Genomic DNA, 25,190 nt, shown 5'->3' with positions numbered 1-25,190 from the left:
TTGTAAAATAATTATACAATGACGTCTCAATACTACTGCCTAAAAAAAGCATTAATGGTAACTTTACATTTTAATTTTAGTTGCTTGTATTTTTCCTCTTTCTCTTCTTTTTTAGAATCAATACAGGCTGCTTTTTAAATAAATAATTAGCTATCAAGAAAGAAAAATGAAAGGCAGCTGACAGGTGACTAAGTCTATAGGTCAAATGACTCCTACGCTGATACTTTTTCTACCATATCACATAATCTCAATAATAAATTTTCTTTCTTTTGATCCCTTTGATGTCTTTTCAGCCATACCACTGTGGCAACAGTAAGATTGCCAAGAAAGAAAAAGCATACAAAATTAACCAATTTAAGAGTGAATAAAATTCCACTACTATAAGTCCTCCAACAAAAACAGCAGAGGAAAAAATGAAAAGAAAAAAAATCCAGTTGGTCAAAAGAACTTCCACAGGATCATTACGGTGAAAAACTGGGGGATTTGCCCCAACACTGTGTTTGTTTTAAATCCAATTTATTTTTCTTTACATATCCATGAAAGAAAAAAGGTTCACCATTTCCATATACAGTACATATGAACTGAGGCAAAGGGCAGTGACTTGTCTGAACTAATACAATTAAATTAATGGCTGAACTGTAAACACAACTTAGAATACCCAACTGCTAGTATACTGCTCTAACTAATGGATCATGCTCCCTGCTATGTAATAGGACTGCCTCCTTTAATTACAAATTCTTCATTCACCATAAGATTATCAGCCAGAGGCTTTATCATTAGTTTTGCTCTTCTTGCATTCATGGCATTATTCCAAGAATATAAGATTTCCATGATAAAAAATATAAAGACCACTATTTACTATACCACCCTGAACCTGATGATTCCAACTGCCCATGGCAAGAATACTTCACCAAGCCTGCACTTAGTGGCACACTTACAGGCAAAATCGCAATTTTAACATCCATTTTTGCTTGATCAGTGACCTGGACAAAAGGAATTTCATTTTTTTATAATCATAATATCAGTGCACTTAAAATCTGACACTAAGGCATTCTACAGTCTCAGTCAAGAGTATTTACACATCTGACCCATATGTAAAATTCTAAAACAATTATTAAAGATATATTTTGAAGCATTTGTGATGTTAGGAAGTAGAATAAAATTATGAGATGTTCTCATCGTCTGTGCTAAAATCTATAAAAGATCAACTGAGCAAACAAATAAAGCAAATATCTAGAAAGAGGTGCTTAGACACTTGTCTTTGAGAAGCACTTTGTGTTTCTTTGGCACGTATCATGGCAGCAATAGTAGCAGCAGCCTTGCCCTTGGTGCTGATTTCTTACTACTCTAAATGTCTTCTCTGAGCCAGAATACACTGGCTGTTGCTGATCATGCTGTGAGACACCTGCACTGGCTACTAGTCTTGTCATGACGCACAAAACCCTACCATCTTCAGCTTGACATTGTGCAAGTTATAATTATTCATCCAAATGAATATGTCAGAGCAGCAGCAGCAGACCTCTCATCAGAGCAAAAGAAAAATACATCAAAACATTATCAACCCAGCAGGAAGACAGGGACCATAAGGAAAATTACCCATTTTTAATATGGATGCCACAAAGCCATGTCTATTATATTACAAAAAAAAAAAAAAAAGAAAAAGAAAGATCTTCCAAGTTTAAAGTCCAGAAACACTGACTCCAAAGAGGAAATACACAAAAGCAGAAAGGGATTTTTAAAAAATCAATTATCTGAAATCTATTTACCATCTCTTAAATCTAACTCTGCTATTAAACTACAACACTAACATTTATATTGCTTAAGAGAGACAACTGTTTAAAAATTGTTTTAAAAAAACTCCCACAAGCAGAATTGTTTTCAGCCAGCCAATTAAAAAATATCACACATAACAAAGAAGTCTCACATTTCTTCTTATTTTCAAAACATAAACTATCAACACTCTTATCACGTCTAAAAGACTCAGAGTTCACACTGCTGGTACCATCCAAAGTCCTCATGAGATACAGCCAGAATCTTATAGGTAAATGATATATTTTTTAAACTTTCTAAATATTAATGGCATGTGTAAAAGAAAAACTGTGAAATCAGCCCCCAACCCACAAAAATGAAGAAGACAGATTCAAATTGTATAAGCATATAGAAAATAGGGGCTAACTCATACTTAAATACTTAAATAGCAAAAATAACTCTCTGAACTATGGCAGAATATCTTTTCAGAAAAATATATGAAAGATTTTATTTGAAACACAACAGAAACCACAAGAGAAGGATGTGACCAGACTGAAAGTTAAACTCTGTATGACAAAATATAAAGTTAAAAGACATGTCACAGAGATACTTATATCCCATATAACTAACAAAAAATTAATATCAAAATACAGATAAAATGGTTATAATAAAAAGAAAAAAATATAGGCTAAGGCTATGGACACAATAATAACTATAATCTTATAAGAAGGTCAGACTAAGATGAGACTAAAGCTTGGAAAGAATATGCATTGCTGAATGGGAATATAAACTTACACAACCAACTAGGGAAGGCAATCTGTCCATCTTGCGTAACCCCAAAGAGGCACATAGCCTGAAATCCAGCATTTTCACTTCTAGGAAAAACCCATACTAAAAGTCTCATACATGTGCACAAGGAAACGTGGAAGGATGTTCCCTGCAGCACTGTTTGTCAGAATTTGTGAACAGCCTTATCAGTAATGCTACAGATAAATCAAGTTGCCGATTAACATAATGGAATAATATAAAGTATTTAAAATAAATATAGTAGACAAACATAAGATTATAGATAAATCACTGAAATTATATAATGTTAAAAAAAGAGACTGCAAATATGGCATAAACAAATATGGCAAAAAAGTATGCACGGATGGCCTATATACCAATTTTGGGTAAACAGTTACTATTTAAAGGGAGAGAAGCAAAGAAAGGAAAGATGGGAAGGAGGGACACAAAGGGGGTCAGGTCTTAGCTATTCTTAAAACATTTTATTTTTAAGAGAAAGAGAAATATAGATGTATCTGAACCAAAAGTGACAAAATATTAACATTTGTCAAATCTGAGTTGTGATAAAAAGCTGTTTTAATCTATCTGTATTTTGCTTAGAATTTCAGTATATTCCACAAATTAAGAATTTATAACACTCATTACTACTAATCCTACATTTTCTTAGAGTCACTACAAAACAAATCTTGTACGACCCAATTAAACCTGAAACTTAAATTTGAATTAATATTATTAATATAATATTTATTCCATGCTTATATGAATAAGGCACTGAGCATGTGGATATAAAATTTAAAAGAAATTGCCTTCAAAGACTTTCCAGTCTAGTAGAGAGTCATAAACTAATTTTGTGAAATAACAAAATAAAGTAAGTACTAAACAATCTTTTCATGGCATTGCAAACTTTTCCACAGACAAATGCCTGGGGAAACTTCTAGAATTATCTACATCTAAAACACAAAGAAACTCATAAACAGTGTATTTTTCAACCTTGGAATTGTGATAAATATTAAACTATAATTTAGAAATAACACCTGGAAAGAGAGACACAACCTAGCTATAATATTTTCTCATGATCTCACTTAAAACATCAGATTAAACTTCCAGAGCCAAATAGAAAATGTGTATTTTAAAAAAAGGGACATGGGTTTCATGAATTTTTTTTTAAATAAAAAAAGAAAGCTATAAAATTTATGCATAATTCCAATTCTTTAATAGAAAAACAAAAATCAACATAGTATTTTACTTATTGCATACATCAAAATACCAAAAGCAAATTACAGGCTCTCTCTTCTCTATTTTGCTATGTCTTCTCAACTTCCAATGTGGGGAGATTGGGACTTTAAAAAAAAACAAAAAAAGAATATCAGAAAAATAATTTTTGGATAAATACAATATATAATTAAAATGGCATTTTGGCCTTGACAAGACTATTTAAATCCTATTAGGCTTTTTATTTTTTTACTAATTTCTTATATATTTAACTTTACTCATGTATTTATGTTTTAAAATACAAGCATAATTTTTTATTTAATCTAACCAAAATTTTACAGCCAAAATGAGTAGCCTCCATTTACAGAATATTTGCAAAATGTCACTAGAAATGTTTTGTCTCTTTGCCTAAGAATAAAAATGTTCTCTCCATTTTGCTATCAACTGCCACAATTTACCTGGTGAAAGAACTATGCCCTAACTAATCACATGTGCCACATTCCTTAAAAATCACACACATGAAATGGTGTAGTAGTACTGATAATCATACCACCTTATATCTATGTTATAGTTTACAATGCACTTCTAAAAAACATTATCTTGCTAATATCATCAATGTACTGCAAAATTCAACTGACAGAAGCAGGAGAATCTTCTGTATTCTTTACTCAAAATATTGAATGTTCTAAAGCACAAAATAAAAGAATATAATCAAAGTTCAAAGATGAACTAAGGACAAATACTTTAAAACAATAAAAATGGAGTAGAAATGGCAAGGTTTATGTTTTCAGTCACAATTCATTCTCCTCTGAAAAGGATTCTCTGATATTATGTAATCAATGTCAAAAGTTTTAGCAATATGAAAAATTTCACTCAACTCTTCAGTTACCATTCACTGCTTTCTACAGAGTTCTTTGGAATTTAAATTTAAAGGAAAATGTCTGTCAAAAGTGCTTCTGCATGTTTACTGAAAATGAAGCATAAATATCTACAGGCTGGATGGTGTGTGTGTGTGTGCATGTGTGTGTATTTATGCGTGGGTGTGGGTGTGAGTGGGTGTGTTTGTGTGTGCATGTAGAGAGGGAGAAAGAAAATGGACATTAACTGTAAGGAAATATAAAAGAAGCATTATAGAAGGTGTGTTTATAAATAAATGCTTAAGGAAAACTGAAAAAAAAAAAAGATTACTTCATAACCTATAATGACTACCTGAGTAAAAACAGTTACAGTTGCCCCTACCCACGGATTCCACATGTGCAGATTCAACCAACTGCAGACAGAAAATGTTCAAAAATAAATAAATAACAAAACTATTTACAGTATAACAACTACTTACATGGCATATGCATTGTATTAGGTATTATAATCTAGAGATAACTTAAAGTATGCAGAAGAGTGTGTACAGGCTATAAACAAAGTCCCATTTTATATAAGAGATTTGGGTATCCATGGATTTTGCTATTCACAGAGGGCCCAAGAAATAATCCCCCCATGGATACTCTGGGACAACTGTACTTTTTAATTACTTAAAATGAATTTTAAGAATTTACCTGAGGAGAATTTACCTGAGGTGTCCAGGAAGCACAAAATGGAACAGGAAAATCCACAAAATAATCTGGTGATTCTGCAGGATACTATTAAAAAAGCATAAAATTAGACCATTTTTGCTTCTGTGTGTTAATATCACTGAGGTATTGTAGAAAAACTAGATATATTAGGGGCCGGGCGCGGTGGCTCACACCTGTAATCCCAGCACTTTGGGAGGCCGAGGCGGGCGGATCACAAGGTCAGGAGATGGAGATCATCCTGGCTAATACGGTGAAACCCCGCCTCTACTAAAAAATACAAAAAATTAGCCGGGTGTTGTGGTGGATGCCTGTAGTCCCAGCTACTTGGGAGGCTGAGGCAGGAGAATGGCGTGAACCTGGGAGGCGGAGATGGCAGTGAGCCGAGATTGCACCACTGTACTCCAGCCTGGGTGACAGAGTGAGACTCCATCTCAAAAAAAAAAAAAAAAAAAAAAACCTAGAAATATTGGAGGAAAACATATTATTATAACTGCAAATGTATTACATACAAATATTTTTGCTCCACTTTCATAGTGATGTGAAGAGCTTATTTATAGTCAACCTATGGAGGTGAAAGTTTGGTGATTTGGAAGTGCCAAAGCAATCGGTGTTGAGTGAAAGGTAATGAATTAAGTCAGTGTTGGGTCAGCTGCTGAAGTTATGATTTGAGGAACGAACCAAACTGGATCTCTGTTTATCTTTAAAATAAGAGGTCAAATTAGTTGATATCTAATTTTCTTCTAGTCCTAAATTTAATTTCAAATAGCATCAGTCACTATTTAAATAGGCAGTATCAGTTAAAGGAATTAAGAAATGCACAAAAATGAATACATATAGCTGTCAATTTAAAAAATTATTTTCCATATTAAAGATATTAATTTTAGCAAGAAGATAAATAAAAAGAATGAAATATCCTCTGGCTTATTAAGAAAAAATAAAACAGTTTTTAGCAAGAAAAACCTTTGAAAGACTGCTAAATACAAAATTATTTCTTCAACTAGTCATATAAAAAGTGGCAGTCATGAGGACAAACCAAGTTTCTAACAAAGGCAAAAGATAAAATTTCTTAAAATCCATTTCCTTATTAGAGAATCATACTTAATGATTTGTCTATAATCCAATTCTGATTCTTCAAAGTCACATGTAATTAAAAATACCCATTTCTTTCCATTAAAAAGCTAAATGTACTGAAAGAAAATTAGTTTTAGGAAAACTTTCATTTGACAAAATATTTAAAAGAAGTTTTAGGCTTTCACTTTTTTCAGCCTCTTATTTTTCAGTACTCTGCTGGGTAAGTAAAAGGGAACAAAAAAATCACTACAGTATTTAACAAACATTTGAAATCAACACTTTCAAAAAAATTAACATTTAGCTACAACAATAATTTGGCTAAAAAGATTTACTATCAATATACACTCTGACTAATGGTATCTGGCTATGTAGAACTAATTAACACAAAGGCAAATACATAAAAAATCATATAAAAATATTCCAGTGGTCTACTTCTGGGAAAAAAAAAAAGAAAAAAGATCATGCTGAAATTAAAAGAGGAAGTTCTATTTCAGACAATTAAAAATATCAGATGATGTGCTTCAGAGTATCATTGCTGTAATCACTGGAAAAACAATTTGTATACCATATTTAAAAATCGTGATTATCTCAAAGTAAATGTAGACAGAGACCTCAGCTTGCTTTGGTTCCAGCTCTGCTAAGTTGTATGATCTTGAACAAGTCATTTAATTTCTCTGGCTGTTTCACATGTAAAAATGACAAAACTCAACTGAAAGTGTTACAAAGTCTCTTTTCCCTCTAAAATGTCAGAATTCTTTAAAAATAATGTGCACTTGAAACCTCTAAGGGTCAAAAATGGAAAATTTAGTTCATTTTGAGTTGCTGCTATTTATCTTGGTGATGCTGACAATGAACAATATCAACTCTCTAACTTCAATGAATCATCAATCTAGATAAAATAAGACATTAATGAAATGTTTACTGTATTTGGAGTAGATACACAAAGTAAAGTATCTGTGGCCCCATTAAGTACATACACAGCTCATTATGCTAAAAGAGAGTAAGATACTACATTCAAGTAGGATTCAGTATAGTAAATGGTATCAATGTACTGATATGGAAAGAGATCCACAAATAGTTAAACAAAAAAGCAAGTTAGAGTAAATATATGATCCTACGTATAAAAATGAGTCCAGTATGTAGTTTCTGAGATAATGACATCTTTCAAATATATTTTTATATCTGTAATACAATATATATATAATAAATTAGACTGATCTTTATGCAAGTGGCTTTAATTCATATCTGAGTTAAATGAATATTTGCAATATGTGTTAATTACATTCATGTGAAAAATCAATTTTGTTTATGTAACAAACTTCACATAATAGTACAGAGCTTAAATGTTCTTTATATAAGTGGATGATTTATCATAAATATTAAAATACAAACTAGCATACTAGATATTCATTTTCAGAATAGCTTCTGAATTATAATAGTATTAACTACAATGTAGATGACTAAATACAACATAACAAAGTAACTTGATCAAAATTAAGATACTTTTCAGTAGTAAGCTGTATAGGTATATATAAAATCACTGGCAACTAATTGGCAAAACTTTTCCTTTCAAAAGTAATTTACAACAACAAAAGCTCCATATCACATAGGAATATTAACTGAAAAATAAGTATAGTATTTAATTATTTTCAAGTAAAACATAGTTCTCCAAATCTCATTTGCAGAAAATCAAATCAATAACTAAAAAAAAAAGATTACATAATATTAAGTATATATTTTTATCACACACAATATTTTTTAGACTCTATAATATTAAATATTCTAAGACAAATTTTAACCAAGTCTGTTCTGTGATTGGACTACCTAAGCAGTAAGGCTGATCCCCAAGTAAATACATACAAATTGTAGCAGAGAAAGAGTGCCCACCCTCTGATACATATTTGTAATTTGTTTTTCAAGTAGTACTGATCTTGACCAAAGCTGAGGAAGCCCTGGGCTACTTCTTTTGTAAAGCAAAGGTAATTCAGTACTGAATGCACTGTAAGTATTGCACAAAAATATACCTATAAAAACTACAAAATTTATCTGGTTTACTTCTACTTTCTTATTTACATATTTACTTTTAATAAAGGACATCTTGTCAAAATAGGTATTTGTTTTCTTTGTGAGTTTCTTGGAGATCATGAGGGGAAGTGGTAGAATCGGGAAAAACAAATGCATTTATTTACTGTATATTTAAAAAATCAAGTAATAAAGGTTTGTGTAGTTATGAAAAAAGCCTACTTTGAGGTATGTTATTAATAAAAAAAATTCAGCATTCCACTTAAAACTTAGTTTGGATTAAGATTTTGCATAACATACTCTTAACATACAGTTAACGTTTCAACTATTAGTGTAGTTGACTAACAATCCCAGGCCCAATTTCTTTTTATTTTTCCCTAAAATTTTTGTTTCCTAAAATATTTTTCAGTTAATATTCCTATATGTGGAGTTTTTGTTGTTGTAAACTACTTTTGAAAGTAAAAGTTTTGACAATTAGTTGCTGGTGGTTTTATATATACCTACACATTTTTCCTAAAAAAAAAAAAAAAGACTTCCTGGTTTTCTTCAAATTCTCATGTTTCCCCAGTGATTACTAGGTAAATGATTAATATGCTGAACTTGTTTATTCTGCTTATTTGTCCAAATTCATAATCTAGAACCAACTTTTTTTTCCTAAAAAAAAAATTACCACATCTCAAAGACAGCTGTGGTGTATATATAAAAGCTAAACTAAATTGAGAAATAAAGATTCTAATAACTCATTCCAACATAAGATTCAGTTAAATACTTTTGTTTTTCCAAAACAGTTTTTTTTTTTTTTTTTTGCCAAATTCCTTCCCAGCTTAAATAAAGCTTTCTCTTCTCTTTCACAAGAGTATCCATAAAAGTGCTTCGTAACTATAGATGTTGCAAAACTGACCCTGGAAAATATTCTCCAGAGAAATACTAAAAGCATCATCTTATCTACCCTGAAAAAGTATAGAAAAAAGCAGACAAAATGGACCATATTAAATTGTCACATCCTCACTCTGAATACTACCAATAAATGAACTACATGTCATCAACTTGGATTAAAATCTTGTAGGTATAGTTAAAAGCAGCACAAATTTACAGCAACATCTTCTTAGGAAGTAGAAGAGCTTGTAAAAATGAGGACAAGGTATATTTAAAATCTTTAGTTTTGGTCTTCATAGAAAAACAGCTAATTTTACTAAGGTACAAAATATAAACAAATAGAGCTTTGAAGGAAATGACAGAACCCTTGCCACTGGCAACATGTGACCCTTCGGAAAGATAAAGGCAAATTTCTCTTAAAAAAAAAAAAAGCACACCTTTACAAACTAAAAAAGAAAATAAAAATCTTCTCAATTTAATAAAAATAATTATCTAACTTATTTTACAAATAATGAGATTTCCATCCCACTAATTTTTTCCAAGACTTATCACATATGGATCTTAAAATTAGACCTACACATTCTGTGTGTGAAAGAGAATCAGTCATTTCTCAACCTGTCTGTTATAGAACCACTATAAGATATCAACTTTTCTGTATCATCCAGTACAGCTTTATATATTAATTTTCTCTTGTGGAAAGCTTAAATGCCTGACACATTTTTAAAAAGGACAAACACAATTGATCTTTTCATCACTACAATCTTCCGAAAAAGAGTTGATTGATGACTCCAAGAACAACAACAAAAAAAAAGTTGGACGTCCTGGTTTTCTTCAAATTCTCATGTTTCTCCAGTGATTACTAGATAAATGATTAATATGCTAAACTTGTTTATTTTACTTATGTGTCCAGATTCACAATTTAGAACTAAAAAATAAAGATGAAACAACCATGTTTTGTGCCAATAAAATTTGTGATTACAGATCACTATCCTATAAGGGATCTATATAAATAGAGGCATAACCTCTGCAAATTCTTAAAATACTTAAGTCAACAAACCCCAGCCAAAGCAAACAAACTATAAAAAACTATGCATATGTGTTGTTTGTGTTAGGGAGTGGGGATCACAGATAAGAATAAGAACTACAAAAGAAATTTACAGTAACAGTTGAATGCAAAAGATTTTCTCAGTACAATTTGGGATAGTGGAAGTGTCCACTGTCGTCTACACAGGATGTTACAAAATTAACACCATGGTACTCTGAGTCTATAAAATTGTATTTGTAGTATTTGTCATAAACTCTGTATTTTGAGCAAATTTGAACTAAAATATGACATAAAACTGTCTAGGCTTTTGGAAACGTGGTGAATAAATTCTCTGAGGCTTTCCAAAATCAATGTTTTAAAGCATGATATATGTATTTTTAGATGCAACTAGCACTTCTTTACATTGAGAGCATTCACAGAGTTCATTTCACAAAGTATTTCCTGATCACAATAACAGTTTAACGAGGCACATACCTTTGCCTTCAACTTGAGAGTGATTAAATGCTCTCTACCAGAAGCATCTTCTGCTTTTAACTTGATGGTACTGAAGCAGGTATCTGCATACACAAGTCTGGTGAGCAGAGGAGAATAAAAAATGATCACACCGGGGAGGGCTGGAGAGGGGAACTGGAGATGGTAGAATTTGAAATGAAAATATTTGCTATATTCCTATTAATCCATTATAAAAATTAATCAGAGCAATTTCTGCATGCCAACCCTTTCTGCTGCTATAGATTTACTGCCGTTCATACACCAGCCTAGCACTTAATGCAGTCATACATCTCTGGATTATTTACAATGTGTGTCAAGGCTCATGCTGTGGTCAGTGAGCACTATGTTTCAGTTTTCCATCACTGGAACCTTTGGCACACACAGCATGTTCCTGTCAGCCTCTACTTATGTACACATTAAACTTCCTGTCAAACTCTTTGATCCATTTCTGTAGTTTCATACAGTATGAGACTTTTATGTTCCCTTTGTTTTTCTCCTCAATGAACTTCTCCTATATTATCAATAATGTTACTGTATAAAAATCTAGCTGGTATTTGTTCATATACTGAAATTGATCCTCTAAGGAAAATGCTGTATAAGCACAGGTACAGCCTGGTCTCCTAACAATAAATTTTCTTTCTGCACGATATATAGCTTCTGACACTTAACCTATGCATGTATTCAAGATGACTAATATTCTAAACATATAGCACAAGCACAACTGTTTTGGCTTTAAGTTACTCTAAATGCATGAATTTTCTACAATGGAAACCAATGTCTTTTGAAATATATCATTCTGTAAAAACATAGTCCCTTGAGTAGCGTAAGCTACTGCCAAAAAGGTTCAAATTTAGCAGTATATTTACTAGTGAACTGGGCATATGGATATTTTTGACATTTTTACAATACTATTCTCTTATAAAGATAAAAAGTAGTCTAAGAGTATTGTAAAACTTATCACCCAGGCTGATAGTAAGACCCATTGGAGTTCAGAATATAAGCCTCCTAACTTAGGAAATATATTTTTTTAATATCACTATATGCCATTTAGATACTGACCAGGTACTATATAATGATAAAATGGGCTAATTTCAAGAAATGCACAATGAAGTTATGAAACACTGTAATGAAAATATATCTAAATCTGAAGATATCTATCTTCAATAATAGAATGGAAATTTTATCATAATCTGTAGAAAGTCTAGGGTCTTAGAAAACAAAAGTAAAACTATTCTAGAAAGTGTTTTATACACATAAAAATAACAATGACTATATTTTCTTTCAGCTATATCTGTAAACACTTCACCTCCAAAAAAAATTAGAATGTCTTTATCACGTTTTACCATATGACTCTAAAGTTCAGATATATCAATACCCAACTCTTAAAACTTCCACACTTCAGATTCAAGATGTTAAGCACATGCATTTATATTCTCTACTTCCAAAAAAATTAATCATTTAAAAAAATGTTTCAAAGGTATAAACCTACAGTTACAAAAAAAGAAGGAATAGTATTAATTAAAGCAAATTTCAACAACTTTTAGGAAAATGTAGAGTAGTTAAAAGAGCACTAGCTGATAAAACAGAAAAGAAGAGAGAACAAGGACTCCAGGCAGAAACAGCTGGCAAAAATGCAGTGTTCAGGATAGAAAGTATGACTGATATACTGGCAGAAATTATGGGAATTTTCAAGTGCATGACAAAAGGGGGAAATAGAAATTTTAAACCAAATTATAAACAATAAAACTGCGTTAAAAAATTGTAATTACCCTGCCACTAACTTTTCAGTTAAAAATATTTATGTAGTCGTAAAAAATTAAACTGTTACTAGTTACAATTTTTAGAATACAGGAATACGCAATGCTAAAAGACTTAATTCTAGTTATAGAGACTAATGTAAATATATTTGACTACTACAATTTAAAATGAATAATTGACAAAAATTGGGAAGTAGAAATGGGAAAGATACCAGAATGGAAAATTAGAAACAATAAAATCTGTAACTGCTAATTTTAAAGTCAAGAGATACCATCTTTAATTGAATGGACGTGAAAGAGGTTTAAGAAACAGTAAAGCTAATGGAAAAATAAAAAAAAAGAAGGAAAACAGAAATAATACATTAGCTAAATTCTTTTTCATTATAGTAATCAGTTCATTACTAAATAATAAAGAAAATAAAGAAATATTGCATGTAGGCAGATTATTTTGAAACATGGAAGTTGTAAACATGAATATTTCAAAGTATTTGTCTCAAAGAATAAGACTGGGGATAGAAAATAATATGGGAGACTGCTTTTCTTTATAATCCTTAAATAGTTCATAACCATGATGAATATATGGAGGGAGAGAGAAGGCATGCACGTTTAAGAGGGGTGGAATAAAAAACTAAATCACCACCTACTACTTTCTGTACTTCACATTGTTGCTCACCATCACAATGTTTAAAATCATTTTTTAACATCTATAAAATAACACAGAAATAAAAGCTCTTTAGTTCTTTGTTTGTAATCACATAACATAAAATTATCATCATCCCACAATGTAAGTCAGAGAGGTAATACACTACAGAAAAAGTGCCACGCTCAAAAATATGGCCTGTAAGCCAAAATGGCCATGAGGTTGATTTTGTTAAACTTTAAGACATAATTTAAATAAAGCAGTAAAAAACATTTATAATTCTAGGTTAATATCAGCATGGCCATTTAAAATCAAGGTACATTTTACCCATGCTGCTTCCTGGTCACTTTGTTTGGGGCATGGAAAGAAACCTTACTGTGATTATTAATAGGTTGAGTATATGTGACCTTGATTGTCAATTGCCCTCTAGTATTTAACTCACCTTCTCCAGTTTGGTAATAGGATCCCTGCCCCCACCCAACTCTCAACAAAACCAAGTTTTAGCAGGATCCAGTTCACCCAGCTAGTGATTTGTCCTAGCTGCCCTTGCAAGGAGGTGGGGGCATATAACTACATTTTGGCCAGTGGACTACAAGCACAAGTGATGTGTGCTTTTGGGGGATCATTTATAACAGAACTATGCTTTCCTCTCTTCCCTCCTCTTACACTCCTTTCCTGTAGACTACAACTTGGACAGGCCAATATGAGCTAGCAAAGATCATGAGGACAGGAACAACACTCTATAAAGCACTAACCAACAAAACACTCTGTGATGATGAAGGTATGAGATATCTGCACTGTTTAAAACGGTAGCCACCAGCCATGTGTCTACGAGGGACTTAAAATGTGGCTAGTGGGTTTTTTATTTAAGTTAATTTACATGTAAATGTCAATAGCTGCATGTGGCTACTGAACAATGCAGTCACAGCGGATAACTGAGAAACAAAAGAAACCTGGATTCTTGAATGTCTTTGTGAAGAGAGGCACCAACCCACTCTTGACCATCTGCCTACCTCTGAATTGTTAAATGAGAGATGAATAAAATTCTACCTTGTTTCAACTACGGAGGATTTACATTTCTCTTTGTTAATAGTAGCCTAGCCTATGATATAACTAATAGAGACTATTTGTATCAATTTATGACAGAAAAAAAAATCTTGGTGTTTGGTGTATGGAAGAGATCTTAAAGGAAAAAAAGAGTGATAAACTCTTACAAGTGATATCAAATCAGTTTGTCTAAGAAAGTCTATTTCATGTCGGACACAGTGACTCATGCCTATAATCCCAGCACTCTGGGAAGCTGAGGGGAGGATTATTTGAGCCCAAGGGTTCAAGACCAGCCTGGGCGACACAGTGAGACCTCATCTTTACAAAAAACTTTTTAAAACTAATTCGTCACGGTGGCGTGCACCTGTAGTTCCAGCTATTCAGGAGACTGAGGCAGAAGCATTGCTTGAGCCCAAAAGTTTGAGGTTGCAGTGAGCTACGATGGCACCACTGCACTCTGGCCTTGGTGAAAGAGAGAGACCATGTCACCAAATTTTTTTTAAGTCTATTTTAAGTTGGACATCTCACTTTAGACAACAGGAAATAAATAACTTTTACTCACTTAAATAAAATATAAATCATTCAAATAATGATTTAGGAAACTATCATCATTGGAAAGCTCAAATTTTTAAATAAAATGCTAGCAATAAGCCCACAAAATAAGAATTAAGATTTGTATTTAGAAGGAGTTTAGATATTTTCACTAAGCTAAGCATATTCTAAAATTGACAAAGCAAATATAAAACTGAAGTATAAAATCTAAAGAAATAAAATACTTTACTTTTGGAACTCTACTTTGTATTTATCATTTGCTATATTTCTTTATAAGTTAAATTTTTTAAACATTTAAAATGTTTGTTAATAAAGCTTCAGGAATGTTTTTGTAGTTGTCCCTGTTAATAGCTGAATGTTATCAAGTAAAACAAAGTAGAAGAAATGTGTTTTATATAGCTCATAAAATATTGCACTTATATTGACCAAGAGTTTAAGTTATTTAGCTTTTATTTTCTTTAGCCATCTAGATGCCTTTAAGTAGTATTAACATCAACAGGCAGACTGCTTCAAAAGACAGACTGAAGACCTTCATGTTTGAATAAAGCATCCAAGTTTCCATTTTTATTGTCACTCTCAACTTTAAGCATTAACTACTTCATATCTAGATTACTAGAAACAATCTTCCTAATGGGTGTCTTTACTTCCTCTCTGTACACCAATCCATTCTGCCTTCTGTGTCTAATCTTCCTAAATACATGTTTAATCATATCAATCCCTTGCTCAAAAATATTCAATGAGTCCCTACCACCTGCATATAGAGAATCATTAGCCTCGTAGTCAAGACCCCTCAGTTTAGCCCTAATATGTTAATCTCCTTATGTGAGCAACTGATCTACTCCAAAGTCAAAAAATAAATTGCACATTTCTATTGCTACAACCTTGCCTTCACCATTCCTTCCCTTTAAAGGCTCTGTGTATTCCTTCAAAGCTTATCCCAACATTCATCTCCTCTAAGAACTCTCCTAAATTATTTGTAGCCCAAAATACTGCAAATTTCTCCAAACTCACATTGCTCCTTTTCACGTAAGTTTTAGCTTGCCAAACACATAATACACTTTTTAATAAGGAATATGAAAGTTTTATATTCCTATGTATGTGTCAGTGTACCATGTTCCATGTATATATGAAAATGTAAAGGATGTTATCAGACTGGTTCACATTTACTGATTCATGTGTAAGTTTCAAACAATAGCTGAAAGCAAACTGTTTTAATTAAATACTGTTAAGCATATTACCAACCTAGAAAAACATGATTTTTTTTACTACTAGATAATTTGCAGTTATTCAATGACATGGATTTATGTATGAAGAAAAATCATCCTATTTATAAAGGTTTTCAGTTTAACTGGTTCATGTCTATGCTGTTATGTTTTACAGAAAATTATCATTATTGGTTGTAATTAAGTCATAACACTAATTAAGTACTATAAAACTCACACGCAGTCTGACAGTCAGTTGAACTAGTATCTCAACAACCTGATACACCTACTTTACACTGGGAACTATATGAGTCACATAACATGCCTCTTTGAAATCTTTATTATTAGGTATGATTAGCTTCCTTTAAAAAATGAAAAAATGTGACTTAAAGAGATTAAGTTTGCCCAAGATCACACAGCAGATAAGCCAGAATTAAAGCTCTGGTATAATTATTGGAATGAATTTAGTATGAACAAGAATCTCCATTTCCCCAATATGTTACAAATCTTCAAAATGCATTAACAATTATACAAAATATCACCATTAATCAGCTTCTAAGATAGTGGGCTTAATCAAAAACCTAACAATATATGTTGACAATCTCCCAGTTCGCACATCAGATTTAGTAAAACTCAGTTAGCTCTTTCCCAAGACAAACTTGAAAAGTTCAACTAGTTGAATGGTACTCACTCTAAATGATAAATAATATATTGTTTAAAAAGGACAAAAGTATCAGCACATTTCTACTAGAACCACTTAACTTCTGAATTATCTAGGAACATATGATTATTACAATAAATGTATCTTATAAAGTGTATTAGTCTCTTTTCATGCTGCTAGGACATACCCAAGACTTGGCAATTTACAAAAGAAAACAGCTTAATTGGACTCACGGTTCCATGTGGCTGGGGAAGGCTCACAATTATGGTGCAATGCAAGGAGGAATAAGTCCCATCTTACACGGATGGCAGCAAAGAGAGAATGAGGAAGATGCAAAAGCAGAAACCCCTAATAAAACCATCACGTCTTATGACACTTATTCATTACCACGAGAACAGTATAGGGGAAACCGCCCTCATGATTAAATTATCACCCACCAGGTCCCTCCCACAATACATGAGAACTGTGGGAGTACAATTCAAGATGAGACTTGGGTAGGGACACAGAGTCAAACCATATCATTCCACCCCTGACCCCTCCCCAAATGTCCTCACATTTCAAAACCAATCATGCCTTCCCAACAGGCCCCCCAAAGTCTTAACTTATTTCATCATTAACTCAAAAGTCCACAGTCCAAAGTCTCATCTAAGACAAGGCAAGTCTCTTCCACCAATGAGCCTATAAAATCAAAAGCAAGTTAGTTACTTCCTAGATACAACAGGGGTATAGGCATTGGATAAATACAGCCATTCCAAATGGGAGGAATTGGCCAAAACAAGGGAGCTGCAGGCCCCATGCAAGTCCAAAATCCAGCAGGACAGTCAAATCTTAAAGCTCCAAAATTATCTCCTTTGACTCCATGTCTCACATCCAGATCATGCTGATACAAGAGCTGAGTTCCCATGACCTTGGGCAGCTCCACCCCTGTGATTTTGCAGGGTATGGCACCCTCACCTGGCTGAGTTCATGGGCTGGCGTTGAGTGCCTGTGGCTTTTCCAGGCACAGTGTGTAAGCTGTCGGTGGATCTACCATTCTGGGGTCTGGAAGATGGCGGCTCTCTTCTCACAGCTACACTAGGCGGTGCCTCAGTAGGGACTCTGTGTGGGGACTCCAACCCCACATTTCCCTTCCGCATTGTCCTGACAGAGGTTCTCCATGAGGGCCCCACCCCTGCAGCAAACTTCTGCCTGGGCATCCAGGCATTTCCATACATCTTCTGAAATCTAGGCGGAGGTTCCGAAACCTCAATTCTGGACTTCTGTGTACCCACAGGCTCAACACCATGTGGAAGCTGCCAAGGCTTGGGGTTTGCACCCTCTGCAGCCACGGCCCAAGCTCTACAACTGGCCCTTTTCAGCCACGGCTAGAGCAGCTGGGATGCAGGGAACCAAGTCCCTAGCCTGCACACAGTCCTGGGACCCTGTGCCCACTTTTTCCTCCTATGCCTCCAGGCCTGTGATGTAGGTGGCTGCCATGAAGACCTCTGTCATGTCCTAGAGACATTTTCCCCATTGTCTTGGGGATTAACATTTGGGCTCCTTGTTACTTATGCAAATTTCTGCAGCTGGCTTGAATTTCTGTTCAGAAAATGGGATTTTCTTTTCTATTACATTGTCAGGCTGCAAATTTTTTGAACTTTTATGCTGTTTCCCTTTTAAAACTAAATGCTTTTAATAGCACCCAAGTCACCTCTTAAATGTTTTGCTGCTTAGAAATTTCTTCCACCAGATACCCTAAATCATCTCTCTCAAGTTCAAAGTTCCACAAATCTCTAGGGCAGGGGCAAAATACCACCAGTCGCTTTGCTAAAACTTAACAAGAGTAACCTTTGCTCCAGTTCCCAACAACTTCCTCATCTCCATCTGAGACCACCTCAGCCTGGACCTTACTGTCCAGATCACCATCAACATTTTGGGCAAAGCCATGCAACGAGTCTCTAGGAAGTTCCAAACTCTCCCACATTTTCCTATCTTCTGAGCCTTCCAAACTGTTCCAACCTCTGCCTGCTACCCAGTTCCAAAGTCGCTTCCACATTTTCAGGTATCTTCTCAGCAGTGCCCCACTCTACTGGTACCAATTTACTGTATTAGTCTGTTTTCATGCTGCTGATAAAGACATACCCAAGACTGGGCAATTTACAAAAGAAAGAGGTTAACTGGACTTAAAGTTCCACATGGCTGGGGAAGCCTCACAATCATGGTGGAAGGCAAGGAGGAGCAAGTCCCGTCTTACATGGATGGTAGCAGACAAAGAGAGAATGAGGAAGATGCAAAAGCAGAAACCCCTGATAAAACCATCAGATCTCCTGAGACTTATTCATTACCATGAGAACAGTATGGGGGAAACTGCCCCCGTGATTAAATTATCTTCCGCCAGGTCCCTCCTGCAACACATGGGAATTGTGGGAGTACAACTCATGATGAGATTTGGGTGGGGACACAGGGGATACAGAACCAAACCGTATCATAAAGTGATATGCATTTCTTCCAAACTGGGACATTTTTGAGACTGACAGGGGCCAAGACAAAAAGCATAAATTAGGGCTGTCCTAGGCAAAATGGTATGCATGATAAGCTACTCAAAGCAAAAGTATTTGGTACTTTTAACTCCAGGATACTCTTAATACCCAACAGAAAATCTTGTTAAACACAAAGGACTGTTTAATTCTTATTTTTTTAATAGGCCATTCTGTAAAACATGGGCAGAAGTTAACAGAAACCCACCAAGACATCATTTTGTATCACTTACCTTTGTGAGCCAGTGTTACACCCAAAATAACCCAGACCTGTCATACCATCTTCATGTTAACCTTTGGGGAAGTTGCTGTTTTGACTGTGTTTTTATAGAAATTGAAACAAGAACAGAAATTATAACAATAGCAATCAAACTTAAGGTCAACTACTAATTCTCAATATTATTTCCATATTTTTTTCTAAGGAAAGAAAGGGAAGCTTTCATCTTATTTTAAATATGTCTTTTTCTTTTCCAACTTAGAATTTGTATAATGTCTAATCCTACAGAGTTGATTAGAAATACCAAATATGTAATTAAAAAACACAGCAAGGCCAGCATTATCTAACAAGGATTTTTCTTTATCAGATTTTATGATTATACTGACAAATCTACAAGATTATTATTTAGAGTGTAAGGAAAATATAGACTTATTGACAGAGTCTAGAAATCATTAAGATTCTGAAAATACATTTAAATCAATCTGTCATGCAAATCACTGTGTGTCATTTCAAAAGATAATTTAAATTAAGAATTTAGCCAGCTCCTCAAGTGGGGCCTTAAACAGTAGCAATTCTAATATGCGGACAGCACAGTTCAGGTCTCAGCTTTAGATAAGCAGGTCCTGAAACCCAATTTTATCAGTGTATGTGTGTACCAGACCTAATTTAAGAGTTAAGCCATAAAAATAAAGTTGATAGGTTTTGTCACTCTACCAGACAGTAATGGATTAACACTAACAGAATTATCTTCTTTGGCCTCTCACAATCCATGCACACCACTTCTCTTCTGCTAACACACTCTTTATTTTTAAACAGTGTAAAACAAATGATTAACACCAGCTAAATCAAAAGTCATTTATTCATCCTAGGCCAGGCATGGCAGTGAACACCTGTTAATCCCAGCATTTTGGGAGGCTGAGGCAGGAGAATCATTTGAACCCAGGAGTGTGAAACTCGCCTGGGCAATACAGCAAAACTTTGTCTCTTAAAAAAGAAAAAAAAAAAGAGAGGGAAAAAAAAGTCATTCATCCACCTTAGTAACTATAATTAAACTATAATCTTTCACAAATCTACGCAACAGATTTTGAAACTCTCCAAGGGTGTGTTAATTTTGCAAATCGTCCATTTTATTCGTGGTAAGATACTTTCTATTAGTTTCACCCTCAATGTGTGACTATCTCCAAGTAGTTGGGGAGAATTTATTAAAGGCTCCATATCGGAGCTGCCCTATGGGACAACTCTAGGGAGCATCATTCACATAGAATGCCTGAGTGGTGTTATGTACTCAGCCCCATCTATATACACTCGTTTTATAGAAAAAGTTGGAAATAAAAACATTTATTTTAAAATTTATCCTGAGAAATTAAATAAGAACACATGAAGCACCTAGCACAGTCAGTGGCACGCAACAGAAACTTCATCAACAGTCCCTGTATGTAACAATCTTAGTGAAAAAAGGAGGCAATTATATTGTGATAAGTGACATATGATAGAGATATTCATATTCTTATTTTTGGCTTTCATCTATTATCAAAGTTAGAAATCTGTTCCTTTTTCTCCTACATTAGAACAATGGCTATAATACAAAGCAAAAGACAACACCTTCTATTTAGCTCACAAAACACTTACTCCATAAAATATTTTATATACTTGACTATTTCTCTTATAACTCTCAAGAGTCCTATAATTATACTCTACCCTTCTTATCGTGGTCATAATTCAGTATTACTATGATCAACTACCTAAATTCTGACTCTTCCACTAGATATAAGTTCCATGAGGAATCTTTGTTGTTGTTGTTCTTGGTGACAGGGTCTCACTGTCACCTAGAATGAAGTGCAGTGGTGTGATCTCAGCTACCTGCAGCCTTGACCTACCCAGGCTCAAGTGATCCTCCCACCTCAGCCACCCGAGAAGCTAGGTGCGTACCACCACACCTAGCTAATTTATTTATTTATTTATTTTTGTATTTTGTAGACACGGGGTTTCACCATATTGCCCAGGTTGGTCTCAAACTCCTGAGCTCAAGTGATCTGCCCCACCTCAGCCTCCCAAAGTACTGGGATTACAGGTGTGAGCCACCACACCTGGCCCATGAGGAATCTTAAGTCTTGCCTTATGTATCCTTAGTGCCTTACATTATAGGAAGTCCATAAATATTATTAGCAGGGTAAAGAAATGAGTGATTCAAAAATCTCATATCACATCCTTAATGCTTCAACTGATTTTTCTTATTGGACTTCTCTCAACAATGTCAGATCCACCGAGGTAGGCTGCCTCAAACTCACTATCTCAACACAACAGAAATAAAACTAGAACATTTCCTCTGTCCTTGCCAAACCCTTTCTACATTTCCAACTATGCTCTAAAAAACAAATATTAACATTAAGCATCTGAAAATAAGTCAAAATAATATTTCTTTATTCCATCAATCTATACCTAAAGAATGACTAGGTCCATGACATCAATGCCTCAAAACTCATCATAACCTGAGCAGGAAATGCTGCTAGTGCATCTCAACTTTTTGCTTGTCTTCCCTGTCTCTCCTCACTATTGTTATGCTTAATTTTATTTAAAAGGCTCCAACCATCCCAAATCCTACTCAAGACTAATGTCTTAATAAATAAAGCCTGATCTCATGAATAAATATCAACCAGTCCTCAATATCATAATATAGTACACTTAAAATTATATGTAACATCTATTTCTGGCCTAAATGGAAGAGCTTGCTAAAGACCAACACTTCTACAGTGAACAACTAAAGTAGGCTGATAAAAAGAAAATGGGGGAAAAAAATTGAAAGCATCAAAGAATTGCTAAACTGACCAGGCCTTGAAGGGCCAAAGTCCTAAAGAAGAGAGAACAGAAGAGAAGTAAGCCAACATTCTGAAGCCATTTTCCTCAACATATTTATCAATTCTGGCACAGGGCAAGAGAAGAAGGATCTGGGCAAAGAGCCCAGAGAGAGAGCTGCTATTAAGTGGCAAAAAAAAAAAGCAGCATTTCCGCCAATCTCTTGAGGATAGAGAGACAAAAATAACAGACTTGAAAGGCCAGAATCTGGGGAAAAGTAGGCCCAGAACCTCGCCTAACATTCTGCCAATATTCCCTCAAAACTTCTGATAAATCCTTAAACTGTAGGGAATAAGAGGATAAAAAGTCAAGCAGAAAGGCAATGAAAAACAAGATTTAGAAAGTTCATAATACAATGAGAAATTAATTGGAATTCAGGGCCTACCAGTGAGATAAAGTCTCAGTGAATACCCCAGGATCTCTGTGGGAACTCTAGAAAGACTGCTCCTAAAAGCAAGGCTAACAAAAAGTAGATAGAGCTTTATCAAAAATGGACCCCAAACTCTAATTGAGAGGTCTTGTGGAGACACAAAGGTTAGAGTTTAGGATCTACCAGGGGGAAATCCCAGTGAATATACCTGGCTCTTGCTTGGAAGCTCTAAAGGGTTATAGCTTGAGACAGGAAGGGCAGCAATCAGAGGTAGACTGACCTCTATGAAAACTACAACCCATCCTGAACCCACGTGTGCCCTTTGCCAATCTGTTCCCACTCTATCTTCCCAGGAAGAGAAAAGCTAAACCCTGTATAGAAGAAAATAATATCATCTGGGGCCTCTAAACTATTTTATGTGCAATATCCAACAGTAAACATAGCACTACATAGCACTGAAGTCTGAATGGCCAAGGGCAAATTCAACAGGGGCAATGAGAAAAGGTACACTAACTAGAATGCCTCCAAATTAAGCCAGTTTCCTCATTTATCGCCTTTCACCAGTTCTTTGGAAAGAAAGAATAGTTACCTTATTGAGCAGAGACAAGATTTAAGATTTTACATTTTTTGTTACAGAACATTTCAATTCTGTATTGAATCAGTTATGAAAATAAAGAAAAGTAGAAAAAAAAAACCCTTTAGTTTTCAAAAAGTATTAGGGATGCCAAAATATAAGATCATATGACAATAAACCATACACAAAAAAGTGAAAACAGAATCCACACTGTCCACCTTCCCATTCACACACAGGTACCTTCATACCTTGACCTTTGACCTCACCTACAACTGGGATGTACCTAGAGATATGGGGTAGTTCTCCCTACTGCCCAGGTTGGAATCCAACCTTGGGGGTAAAGGGGGGAGGAGAAGAGGCTCTCTTCTCTACCCTCCTTCATGATTCCTGACCCCCCAATCCTTCTTCCCATTTCCTATGATGTTATTTTATTACAGCTTTTTAAATATTTTTTAAAATTATTTAACCCTTGGCAGCAGAGACTAAGGAGGGGAATAAGGAATTGCAGACTCTGTATGACTGAAATAAAGAGAAATAAAAACAACAAAAAGGGATCCAGAATATATGACTTAGAAAAAAATACACACACACACACACATTTTTTATATATATATATATATATATATATATATATATATATATATATATATTTGGCTAAAATAATAGGAATTTATTCTCTCATAGTTCTGGAGGCCAGGGGTTCCACATCTGTTCACTGGGCAAAAATCAAGGTGTCAGCAAAGATGTGCTCCCTCTAGAGGCTCTAGGAGAGAATCTATTCCTTGCCTCTTCCAGTTTCTGGTGGCTGCCAGCAAGAAAAATATTTTAAAACTATGAAAGAAAATAGAGAAAAAGATGAAGAATTTCAACAGAGCATTAAAATCTGTTTTAAAAGATGCAAATGGTAAAGAGTAGTTTTTAAAATATGTAACTAATTGGCTTGTGTAGTTATAACAAAGTAGACATTAAGACAATAATATTTCTAGAGATGAAAAGAAACATGTCCTAATAATAAAGTGGAAAACCAACAAGGAAGATATAGCAATTATAAATCTGTATGTACTCAATAACATAACTGCAAATAGACATAAGGCAAAATTTTGGGAAACAAAAAAATTCCAAAAATTCACAATCATATTGGGAGAATTTAACACAGCTCTCTCCAGAGCTCTTAGGACAAGCAGACAAAAAAAAACAAATAAATCATTAAACATATTGGATATCTGACACAAATAATTAATAAATGTGAGGAATGAATAAAAGTAAAACACTGTACCCAACAAGAGATTACATACTCTTGTTGTAATAGAACACATATCAAATAGAACACACATCAAAATTGACAAGGTGCTGGGTCATAAAGCAAGCCTCAGTAAACTTCAAAGTATTGAGATAATTAAAAGGATGATTTCTGACAAAAGTAGACTTAAACTGGAACTCAATAACCCAAAAATCTCCAGTTGTTTGAAAATTAAGAGATATACTAAATAAGTCAAAAGAAATCACAATGAAAATTAATATTTTTAACTGATAGTAACAAAAATATAACATCAAAACTTATGGGATCTAGCTAAAATTGCTTACAAATTTACAGCCTTAAATTAATATATAATAAAGTAAGATAAATTGGAAAAAAATCAATAACCTACATATCCATCTCAACAAATTACAAAGGAAGCAAATATAAAAAAATTAAATTCTTAATAAGCAGATATTAATGACAAAAAATATACAATAGAGAAAATTAACAATGCTAACAGCTGAGTCTTTGAAAAAACTTAAAAAATTGATATGGCTCTTGCAAAACTGATAAAGAAAAATTAAAAAGGCACAAAAAACTCATGTGGAAAGAAAAAGGCAGCATCACTATAGATCCTAAAATCATTTTTTAAAATGAACGTAGGATGAAACAGAGAATGTGACAGAACAATCTGTGTTACAAATATGGGAAAGAAGTACATTAAAGAGGGCGGAGGAAAT

General features: G+C 33.9%; 1 protein-coding gene across 2 annotated transcripts in view; it reads right to left on the bottom strand.

Moving 5' to 3' along the window:
• Positions 1–25,190, bottom strand: part of FANCL (FA complementation group L) — a 76,222-nt gene that overhangs the window by 27,858 nt on the left and 23,174 nt on the right. The window contains exons 6-7 of one of the 2 annotated variants that reach the window (XM_009237282.4): positions 10,804–10,900; positions 5,298–5,381 (exon numbers count right to left, since the gene is read on the bottom strand). In XM_009237282.4, coding sequence (XP_009235557.1) covers positions 5,298–5,381; positions 10,804–10,900 — 181 coding nt within the window. The remainder of the gene's footprint in view (positions 1–5,297; positions 5,382–10,803; positions 10,901–25,190) is intronic. The other variant, XM_002812013.5, reaches the window with a different exon arrangement.

This window comes from Pongo abelii, chromosome 12, assembly GCF_028885655.2.
Source record: "Pongo abelii isolate AG06213 chromosome 12, NHGRI_mPonAbe1-v2.0_pri, whole genome shotgun sequence".
Lineage (NCBI taxonomy): Eukaryota > Metazoa > Chordata > Mammalia > Primates > Hominidae > Pongo > Pongo abelii.
This window is presented reverse-complemented; position numbering and strand designations above follow the sequence as displayed.